General features: G+C 51.7%; 5 protein-coding genes across 5 annotated transcripts; 2 read left to right on the forward strand and 3 right to left on the reverse strand.

The window, feature by feature from the left end:
* Positions 1-48: 48 nt before the first annotated feature.
* Positions 49-2,082, forward strand: K437DRAFT_236263 (uncharacterized protein). Its single transcript, XM_013387522.1, has 5 exons — positions 49-1,071; positions 1,144-1,290; positions 1,377-1,438; positions 1,512-1,887; positions 1,972-2,082. The coding sequence occupies exons 1-5, from the start codon at positions 343-345 to the stop codon at positions 2,071-2,073; spliced, it is 1,416 nt and encodes a 471-aa protein (XP_013242976.1). The 5' UTR covers positions 49-342; the 3' UTR covers positions 2,074-2,082.
* On the reverse strand, positions 1,976-3,696 carry K437DRAFT_274430 (yeats-domain-containing protein). Its single transcript, XM_013387523.1, has 4 exons — positions 3,562-3,696; positions 3,158-3,470; positions 2,541-3,090; positions 1,976-2,455 (listed from the first exon to the last, which is right to left on the reverse strand). Exons 1-4 carry the CDS (start codon positions 3,589-3,591, stop codon positions 2,128-2,130), a joined length of 1,221 nt encoding a protein of 406 aa, XP_013242977.1. The 5' UTR covers positions 3,592-3,696; the 3' UTR covers positions 1,976-2,127.
* A 201-nt stretch (positions 3,697-3,897) lies between these two features.
* Positions 3,898-4,908, forward strand: K437DRAFT_290897 (uncharacterized protein). Its single transcript, XM_013387524.1, has 2 exons — positions 3,898-4,443; positions 4,514-4,908. The coding sequence occupies exons 1-2, from the start codon at positions 4,031-4,033 to the stop codon at positions 4,863-4,865; spliced, it is 765 nt and encodes a 254-aa protein (XP_013242978.1). The 5' UTR covers positions 3,898-4,030; the 3' UTR covers positions 4,866-4,908.
* Positions 4,824-6,328, reverse strand: K437DRAFT_290898 (Maf-domain-containing protein). Its single transcript, XM_013387525.1, has 10 exons — positions 6,169-6,328; positions 6,032-6,090; positions 5,849-5,956; positions 5,741-5,767; positions 5,640-5,673; positions 5,475-5,569; positions 5,348-5,412; positions 5,179-5,290; positions 5,064-5,115; positions 4,824-4,982 (listed from the first exon to the last, which is right to left on the reverse strand). The coding sequence occupies exons 1-10, from the start codon at positions 6,305-6,307 to the stop codon at positions 4,912-4,914; spliced, it is 762 nt and encodes a 253-aa protein (XP_013242979.1). The 5' UTR covers positions 6,308-6,328; the 3' UTR covers positions 4,824-4,911.
* Positions 6,329-6,531: 203 nt separating this feature from the next.
* Positions 6,532-7,826, reverse strand: K437DRAFT_256863 (uncharacterized protein). The gene has a single exon (XM_013387526.1). It carries the CDS (start codon positions 7,517-7,519, stop codon positions 7,028-7,030), a length of 492 nt encoding a protein of 163 aa, XP_013242980.1. The 5' UTR covers positions 7,520-7,826; the 3' UTR covers positions 6,532-7,027.
* Between the last annotated feature and the right edge of the window lie 1,458 nt (positions 7,827-9,284).

Below are 9,284 nucleotides of genomic sequence, written 5' to 3' on the forward strand. Positions count from 1 at the left end.
ATCAATATTCCCAATATGTTACTCGGCCGGAGCGAAAGCATTGATTGATTCCCGGGCCAAAACCCATTTGATAGTGTGCAATTGAAAGTAGGGTTCTTCCACTCGGTGCAAAAGCTTACGGTTGACAAGCATTACATTTCGACGCATGTCGGCTTAGGTTGGTTGCGGAAGCGTCCACACATCGATTGTAATTCGTACTACAGATGCCTTTCTTAGGCGCATGGATGCGTGTACATAAGAAGACAAGAGGCCAGAGCTCAAGGAAACTCACCCGACTCTGGCTTGCTCTCCTGCAAGCCGAGAACCAGCGGCTGGGACGAAATTGTGGGAGGGGAGCGAGCGATGGAGCCAAGTGTGTACGCAGATGCCGTGCTGGCAGCCGATCAGGCACAGGACGGTCACAGTCTCGCGCTCCTCTTCAGCAACCACTCGTTCATCGCCGACGAGCTGACGCACAAGGTCAGGAATATTCCGCCTATACGCATCTTCCCGGCGTTGCGCAAGTGCAAAGGGTACCTCAAGGATCATTGGGAGGCCTCGTGCAATGCGCACCTCACCTGCCTGCAGCATCTCTACCACGCAGCCACCGAAGGGGGGCTGACGCCCGACTCGTTCACGTCCAAATGGAACAAGCAGCAACGGCAGCAGCAGTATCAGGGCCTCGACGTGTCTGCTTGCGCCCATCACCTTCACCTCGCATTCGAACAGCAGATTCAGCTCGTCTCGACCCTCCTGCGCTGGTTTCAAGGCTTGTCGCCTGGAAGATGGGCCCTGCCCCTCCTGCTTAGTCTCCTGCGTGACCTGCTCAGTTTGGCCTCGCGCCTAGACAACGCAGAAGGTGCTGCCTTCCTTCTATCTCACTCTGCGTCCACCGCGGCTGCAGCTGCATTCGATGTGCCGGCTGCAGCTGGCGGTAAATCTGCGCTAGGCAACAAGCACTTGGAGGAAGCTGCGCGGCAGCTCAACAAGGCGTTCACAGCCTGTGCCGCCGATCGACTGTCCGAACCGGAAGATAGCAGAAAGTGGGGCACATATGCCATCGTCAATCTGGTCTTTCGCACGTACTTCAAGGTGCGAAATGCTTTGATTGTTCACCGCCCGGTCCTTGTCCGTACTGAAATCACCTGCTTTCCTTCGGAACAGCTAAAATCGACGCCCCTGTGCAAGAACATATTGCGAGCACTCAGTGCAGCGCAATGTCCACCGCTTGAAACGTACAGCTTGGCGGATCAAGTATCGTTCCGCTTCTACACGGGTGTTCTTGCCTTCCTCGATGAAGATTACACCAAAGTCTGTAATTGTTACTTTCCCAAAGTCTCACGGTCGTGTCAAGTCGCTGACATCCAAATACCTTTATCGCATCCTTGCGTGAACAGTCAGAAGAATACTTGAGTTTTGCGTTTGAGCATTGCCATCGCGCACAGCTCGACAATCAGGAGTGTGTTTGGGTCCACGGTCGAGCTTGCTTGCTCGGTACGCTGACCGTGACAATTACTTTCTCGTCGTGGTAGGCTCATCCTGCAATACCTCATACCGATCCGTCTCTTACGCGGCTCCCTACCGGCGCCACTCATCTTCACCCAATTTCCACGCCTCTGTGCCTTGTATGCGCGCTTCACGACCGCCTTCCGCCGCGGCGACGTGCGCTTGTACGACCGAGCGCTGGCTGATCCTAATATCGAGTGTGCGCTGATCATCAAAGGCGTCTACATTGCCATGGAACGTGCCAGGGAAGGCTGCTTGCGCACGCTCTTCAGGCAGGTCTGGCTCGCAAAGGATCGAAATACCAGGCTTCCACTGGAGGTATTGCATCGCGCCTTGACCTGGGTCGGGCTCGAGCTCGCCATCGAAGAGACAGAGTGGTACGTAGCCACTCTTATTCATAAGGTGTGTGTCTTTTCGAAAAGCCTTTCCTTTTTCTCGCCGGAATACTGATGTATTTTCGCGGACGTTCGATCGTGCCATCTGCAGGGTTACATGAAAGGATATATCTCACACGAGCGTCAGATGGTCGTGCTCTCAGCAAAAGAGGCTTTCCCACCTTTACATTCTGTAATAGCGCGGAATGATTGATAATGATACATGGGCAAGGGTGCGCCAGCTGGGGTGTAGAAGCTTAAATGACAGTCATACGGCGGCAGCCACCTTGGTCTTGAGGTTCCTCAGCTCCCGCTCCCGCTGAATGAGCGTCAACCGCCCTCGCTCGATCTCATTGACGATTGCTATTCGCGCGTCGTCGAGGCGCTTGGTCTCGCTAGCAATTGCCTCCTGCGAAAGTGCATCAAATAGCTGCCCAGCTGGATTATGCAGAGGATGCGGAGGAACGTTTAGTCCCGGGCTCGTCTGATTTGCCCCCTCGGCTGCGCTTGTCCCTGTCATGTCGAAAGCCTTCTTCGCCGAATATGCATTGTATGCCGACGGGTCGGTAAAGGCTTGTGCCGATGAGGCGGGTAACCTGAAAAACAGGGACGCGCAAGGTCCACGACATCAGTCCTGGCAAATCCAATCTTGTTCGGCACAGACAAAGGATGAACGCTCACGGAGAAGGGGGATGCGCAACAAGTATCTCGTAGAATGCTTCTGTAGGCTCTGGGAAAACAATTTCCTCGTACTGCCAAGAATGTACCACGGGCGGTTGCTCGATGAGGGTAGGCATTGGCTGAAGAGGCGCGGTTACAGCTGCTGGTGCAGCTGCGGATAGAGCAGGAGCTACCGTTTCGCTCGGAGTTGATGGTACAGGAATGGATGCCTCCGGATCAACAGCGGCTGAGGAAGTTGATACTACAGAAGACATCGCATCGGGAGGGACCGCGCTTTCTGCAGACAGAGCTTCTGCGGGCGCTGAGGCTGCGGTCGACGCCGCATGAGCCCCTGCAGCAGCAGGATCAGCAGGATGTTGATTGGCAGCTGGTGGTGCAAGCTCCGCTGGAGGATTCAAAAGCGAGGCAGGCGGCAGCCATGGGTGCAACTTGAGATGATGAAAGAATGTCACGGGCTTCTCATTCGCTTCCGGAATGAAGAATACCTTAATTTGGATCTCGAACTCTCCCCAGCCTGTCTCGGTGACTTGAAAAGGTGGCTTGTCGATGTCTGTTCGGAAGTGAGCAGAATATGTAAGCTTCTCTTCTCATACCAAAGGAATATTGCCTTTACTCACTGCGCGTCGCTTGCGCATATGTTTCGTGAAGCTTGAACTGAACGCGTTTTATGAAGTAGGAAATGTCATCCTTGCCTCCCACCATCTTGTGATAGTCAGCTTCCGTTTCTCTTCCCCTGGTACTTATCCCTCCAGCCTCTTCCGAGTTATTCACTGAAGCTAAGGGCTGCACGGGTGGCAATGGGTATGATGCCGCTGATCGTACTGCCACTGTCCATCTGTGCGTGTGATCTGGGGGAGACACGATTCGGTCGGCCGGAGAAAGCAGTGTAGCTGTTGTCCCCACAAGGAGCGGCCGACTTATTGATAGGCCCTTAGAATTCATATGATTTGGTCATTAGCAACCGTTATTACACCATCAGCATCAGCGCTACAGATGTGCAGCGCAATCCTTGAATACCCACACGAATCCTCTTCGTCCCGCTACTGCCCATTTTGTTTAACTCGCGTTTGCAACTACTTCAGGTTGATGTATGGCCTTTTAGTCTGTCCGGACCGTCGAGACGTTTCTTTCAGTGAGCAATTTGTATCGGTTCTCGTCCTCACTTTCTCACCCCAGCAGCGATCAAGATGTCGAGTTGTATTGATGGACGAGACGTGATCCTGGTGTGTGAGAGTGAAGAGTCGTGTGGGTCGACATTCAAGATTACGTAACAATATGAAGAACATGAGACTCTCTATCTTCTTCATCCTAGCAATAATCCAGCATCTTTCATTCATTCTCTTCGCACACATTGCATCCTGCACCCACGTCTCAACTTCTTGACCTTGACTGTCCTTCACCTTGGTAAGAACCCATCTAGCGGCCTGCTGAGATCTCTCCCGATCTCCAGGTTCATCTATCGGATTTGTTTTTCCTGTTTCCAGCTCAAGATGCCTCGACGAGTGGCGCCGCAAGTTGCAGATTCTGTTTCGCGGTTAATCGCTGGGGGCTTCATCAAAGCGGAGCCGGCGTGGTATGCTGCAGCGCTACAGCACCCTACAGCACCGCTCCCTGCTCGCTTCCCAAGGCCAGGCAAGTCGCAAAATGCTTTCATACAGAAAATCGAACGCGGGCGAAAGCCGACCAAGACAGATCGACGATCAGCCATTCCAAACTTGAACCCTCGGCCGATCACATATCTGGAAGACAAAGTTCGAGCCCAATTCTACCGTGACCATCCCTGGGAGGCCAAGACGCCGCGGACTCTGGTGGAGCCAGGGGAAAGCATTTCAGCAGCTGAGTCGTCGAGAATGGGGAAGGCGAAAGAACTCAGGCACTGGGGCAGAAATCCTGGACCAGAAGAGTGAGGCATCCACAGAGGCGTTCAATTGAAGCTTTCTTCACCCTGACAACAGCTAAAACTTTCTGAACAGTGTGGTAACTGCAACTCTCGAGTTGCATCAAGCTCACGAGCTATCACTCTCCGCTGCGTATCACACCACATTGGCGTCATACTATGCCCTTCGCGCGGAGCACGAAAATGCGAGCCGCTATGCAGTTGTAGAAGCGATCGCCTCAGGAGCGAGGTTTGGTAGAACCCAGACACAGCGCAGCTTCGAGAAGGAAGGATCCGTTCTGCAGCGGAACAGAGAAGAACGAATGCAGCAGCAACAGCTCCAACGGAGCGTTGAATCGGCCACTGCACAACAAAATGCACACAGCGCAGACGGACTTGGATTTTCTGGGGGACTCAATTATTTGCAAGCAGCCAGGAGGACGCGATGAGCTTTTTGTAGCATACGTCTTGCAGCATAGATGCAATGTGCGGTTGCTACACGTCGAGTTCACCATCTTCAGCCAACTCGTGCAGGAAGGCAAAGAAGGAATATATGGGAAAACCCACTGCCATGTTACGTCCGCAAATCGAAAAACAAGCTAATCAGTGGGAGATTCAGCTGCTTTGGAAATGAAGTGAGTTCTCACCAACGGTGTTCCAGTCTCCCTCAATTGCGCGCACAAAGAGGCCACCCAGACCCTGAGAAGAATGACGTCGGTCAAGGGCTGTCTTCCGTCCTTAACCACATGCTTCCTCCCTTACCTGTATCGCGAAAGCACCTGCACGGTCGAGGCCTTCCCCAGACTCGGCATATGCGGTCAGAAGTTCGAGAGAAGAGTGACCGAAATGGACTGTGGCCTTCTCCGTCAATCGTCTGCAAGTCACAGGGAAGTCAGCCGAGTCGGACCACTGTTGTTTTGAGTAGGCTCACCGAACCACATATCCCGGCGCGGTCAGGATCGGATGCACTAATGCTACCCCGGTCACCACTTCACACTGCGAAGTGATGAGGTGTCAGTGTCCGGTACGCAGGGTCATGCTCGCTGCCCTCAATGCACCTTCCCGTCATTGAGATCTTGTAGCATTCGCAGTGCGTCGTTCTTGTCAATTGGCTTCTCCAGAATCTCGCCGTCCTTCAACACGATGGTATCCGCTGACCGTTGAGAAGCAAAAGTGCATGCATTAGTGCGCGAGCCACAATATCAGATCGCATGGTCGCTCACCCGCGATGACAAAGTCTGGAGGGTTCACATCTTGCTGCTCTTACAGAGGAATGAACTTGTTAAAAGTGAGGTTCGTCCTTGAATTCGTCGCGCCCGCTCACACTTAAACGATGATACACTTCGATGCCCTTGTCACACCGAAAGCTCAGATCAGCTCAGCGGGGGCTGCTCTCGAGGCATGTTGGCATCCTGAGTCATCATGTGCTCACTTTTGATGCTGCCGTCTCCACTGGATACTCATAAGCTGCATCGTCTCTAAATTCTGACTTCGGCAGATTTTCTTCGAATGTTGACGGCACAATTTCTGGCGTCAGACCCTGCCCGAGCCGAAGGCCGGCGTCATTAGTCTTCAAAAATTTATCTCTCTTCCTAACGGACCTGACCACCCTTACCACTGCTGCTAATAATTGAGCTCTTCTGGGGCTCGCACTAGCGAGAACCACGCGCTTTCCTATTTCGATTGGAAATGGCCGTTAGGACTTGTAATGGCTACGATTCAAATGCGAGAACATGGGTGCCATTCACCAACCTGTTAATTTGTTGAATGCCGGGATCGGTAGCGCCGTTGCGGAAACAGAAGATGACGCCTGCATGGCTCGTAATCGACTGAAGTTCTCAGAATTACAGGCAGTATCTCCAGGGAGCTGCAATGCGACCTGAGTGAGCATCGATTGTCATGAAAACAGAAGTCGTAAGCTGTAATGATCAACATTCAAATCCAAGTGTCCAAGTATGTGTTGACATCAATGTTCGAGTATGGACATCTTACGTATCCATCCTTACGTAAGCGAATGGACCGAAGATAAACAGCTTGGCTAAACTGTCCCACATATCGCGAATGCTTTCCAGAAGCAATTCGCCAAATGAAAGTGCATGTACAGAATAATGGGTATCTGAGCAAGCCTTTCCTCTCTCCATTCAGGAGTGAAATACATGCAAATGCTCTTCTTTTTATTCCAATTCCACCCCCTTGCTGGACCGTGCGGCACCGCCTTTACCAATGCATTGGACTGCGGAGGATCAGGGTCAAGAGGTCAAAGTGGTCCTTCTGTCGATGGTAAGGAGTTTACGCGATAAAATGCTACCAAAGCAGGAAATGTGGATGTTATATGCGAGACACTTCCGGTCAAGGCTGAACGGCAGAGGGGAAAGAGAGACAAGAAGCGAGAGTGAGAGCGATGCCTGTTAGAAGTATTGGTTCAATGCTACTCAGGTAGAAGCATGACGCAGGGGAAATATGCATCGTTGGAGTCACCCAACGACAACTCAGAGCCCTTTGCACAAGGTCTTTGCATGTCAAGCAACGGGAATTCGCAGCGGTCATTTCGAATACCATACGCAAGGCCCGCTGCAACACATTTCGCACCGTACTATTGACAGCGCCGCCATTATACACACCTAGTCGCACCGATGGTTTCATTACCTGCGGCCGCTTTACACAATCTACCATACCATGGTGTTCTTGATCCCTTCTGATTGATTACTCCGATATTTAGTTCACGAGCACTTGAAAAATAGTCCCAAGGAGACTTGCGCAAGTGACAGAGACGATATGTCGAAGACATGTTGCGCAAGGACCGGAGCGGAGAGCAGTAAAGAAGATGAGACAAAAGCAACTGCTTGTTGTCTAACATGGATGCAAGGGATTCGGCTGAACTATCCTCTACCACATCCGGAGACCATGACGCTGTCATTAAGAATGACATTTGGCCCAGCACACCAGGGCAAGTGCTCTCAACCTTCACAGCACTTGCACCACATTTCTCCTCTTTCACACACGCTGCACCCTCGATAATTCTAAAAATAACCGTGACGACTCTTGCACCAAGAGTCCAAACTATTGGGCTTAACTGGCTGCTGCAGGATTCCAGACACAACATGCTAAGCCTCCATCTCCCTCATTTCCTCCATGTGTCCTCCATCATTCCCGTTCGCGAGGTGGGGGCACCATTGCAGATCAATTTGTGTTGCAAAGAGAGCCGGGTCATCGTGGCTGCAAACCACACTCATCGCACACTATCGGTATGCACCTGTAAACGCTGTGAGGATCCACATCCAAATAACAGTAGTAGCTTAAAAGGTAGAGCACCCCAGGCCATTGACTTGGTGGTCATTCGCGTCGAACCGAGCATTTTGCATTTCCTTAAGACATTCTCGGTACCATGCTCGGCACTAACGCTATTGGCCCGGTCGATGTAATCAGAGCATCCCATACAATTTTTGACGCAGGACCAGCGCGACAGCGCGAGCCAACGGAGCGAAGCATGGCAAAACACGTTGAAGCTGCACAGCACATAGAATACCATTAAGGGCATGGAAGGTTCGAGAGCAACGAACAGGCTACGGTATTTGCACGTGAAAACCAACAGCTTGTGAATATATAAGGAAGCGCACATAGCGGCCAGAGGTCGTGTAGCGTAGAGCACAACAAGAGGTCAGAGCATCTTATCTCCGTCGTAAGGAGTCATTCCTTCAATAGGTTATGAGCCCAAACCCCAAGACTTACTAGAACATCCCAGAGACTTAGCGTAACAGACCAAAGCGTTAGCAAATGTGACTTTGACGGGGGGCCCGTTCAATATCGAGAAGCATCATAGGGGTAACTACGACGCATCTGCTTTCAAACACTATATACTGATGATCAAGACCGGCATGTGGAGCTACGTAACTGGCACAGTTAGTAAGCCTTGAGCGACGATGGCACCGTCGCGGAATACGAGCGCAGACAGTTGACGGATTGGCTACGCTGGCGTTTGTCATTGACGACAACACCACTAGCTCGATCCGCATGGTGAAGATAGTTGAAGAGTTGTGGGACCCATTGTAATCCAAGTCCCAGTCCAAGGTAGGAGTTATCATCGTCGTTCTCAAGAGACACTTTCGGGCCTTCAAGAAGGGCTCTATGGAGAGCATGCAGCACTACTTCGTCCGCGTCACAACGACGTACGACAAGATGAAAGCACAAGGAGTTAAACTGTTGGAGGCTGGCTACTTGTCTCGTGATACGCGTCGGGCTTGACTCACGCTACAACATTGTCGAGGTTTATGAGTAACTTTGCAGTCAGTTGACAAGGGAACACAACAACGCAACACTACATGAGAAGCTTCGTCAGCGTCACAATAATGCCAGCGAGGCGACTGGCACAGTCATGTTCATTAAGCATTTCACACATGGTCGCAAGAGAAAGACGACTTGCTAGAATGGTGGGAACCAACGCCACGGCAAGAAATGTCGACCGAAAGAAAGTGCACCAAGTCAATTCTCGGCTGGGAAACCATCTGTCGCTTCGACAGATGCTATGACGACATTCACCATATGTAGCGTTTCCCTGCAGCTCACAAATGTCAACGACAACACTATCCTTGAAACAGGACATTTGCACCACTTTGTCCCTCAAGGCACTATTCTCACCAATACTGTCAACGACTCTACCGTCATCAAGCTCACAATGGCCGCACGGTGAAAGAAGTGACCAAGGGCGACACTGGACCGATCTGTTTCAAGACTGGAACAGGCACAGCAACATCATTGACAGCCATCTCAAAAATGCATTGAGTCTCCCAAGGCATGCAACGAGGCCGCATCATCGTTGGTGAAATCAAACTCGCGGAGGCCGGCGGTTATACCATGCTCGAGAAGGATGG

Source organism: Tilletiaria anomala (genome assembly GCF_000711695.1).
Source record: "Tilletiaria anomala UBC 951 chromosome Unknown K437scaffold_47, whole genome shotgun sequence".
Lineage (NCBI taxonomy): Eukaryota > Fungi > Basidiomycota > Exobasidiomycetes > Georgefischeriales > Tilletiariaceae > Tilletiaria > Tilletiaria anomala.

Coding starts and splice junctions, on each gene's coding strand:
- K437DRAFT_236263 (XM_013387522.1), top strand. CDS start 343: ATGGAGCCAAGTGTGTACGCAGATGCCGTGCTGGCAGCCGATCAGGCA. Junction 1,072..1,143: donor TCTTTCGCACGTACTTCAAG/GTGCGAAATGCT, acceptor CCTTCGGAACAG/CTAAAATCGACGCCCCTGTG. Junction 1,888..1,971: donor TAGCCACTCTTATTCATAAG/GTGTGTGTCTTT, acceptor TGCCATCTGCAG/GGTTACATGAAAGGATATAT.
- K437DRAFT_256863 (XM_013387526.1), bottom strand. CDS start 7,519: ATGTTGTGTCTGGAATCCTGCAGCAGCCAGTTAAGCCCAATAGTTTGG.
- K437DRAFT_274430 (XM_013387523.1), bottom strand. CDS start 3,591: ATGGGCAGTAGCGGGACGAAGAGGATTCGT. Junction 3,091..3,157: donor ATATGCGCAAGCGACGCGCA/GTGAGTAAAGGC, acceptor ACTTCCGAACAG/ACATCGACAAGCCACCTTTT. Junction 2,456..2,540: donor GTTGCGCATCCCCCTTCTCC/GTGAGCGTTCAT, acceptor CCTGTTTTTCAG/GTTACCCGCCTCATCGGCAC.
- K437DRAFT_290897 (XM_013387524.1), top strand. CDS start 4,031: ATGCCTCGACGAGTGGCGCCGCAAGTTGCAGATTCTGTTTCGCGGTTA. Junction 4,444..4,513: donor AGAAATCCTGGACCAGAAGA/GTGAGGCATCCA, acceptor CTTTCTGAACAG/TGTGGTAACTGCAACTCTCG.
- K437DRAFT_290898 (XM_013387525.1), bottom strand. CDS start 6,307: ATGCTCACTCAGGTCGCATTGCAGCTCCCTGGAGATACTGCCTGTAAT. Junction 5,413..5,474: donor AAGATCTCAATGACGGGAAG/GTGCATTGAGGG, acceptor ATCACTTCGCAG/TGTGAAGTGGTGACCGGGGT. Junction 5,291..5,347: donor GCGCCGGGATATGTGGTTCG/GTGAGCCTACTC, acceptor TGTGACTTGCAG/ACGATTGACGGAGAAGGCCA.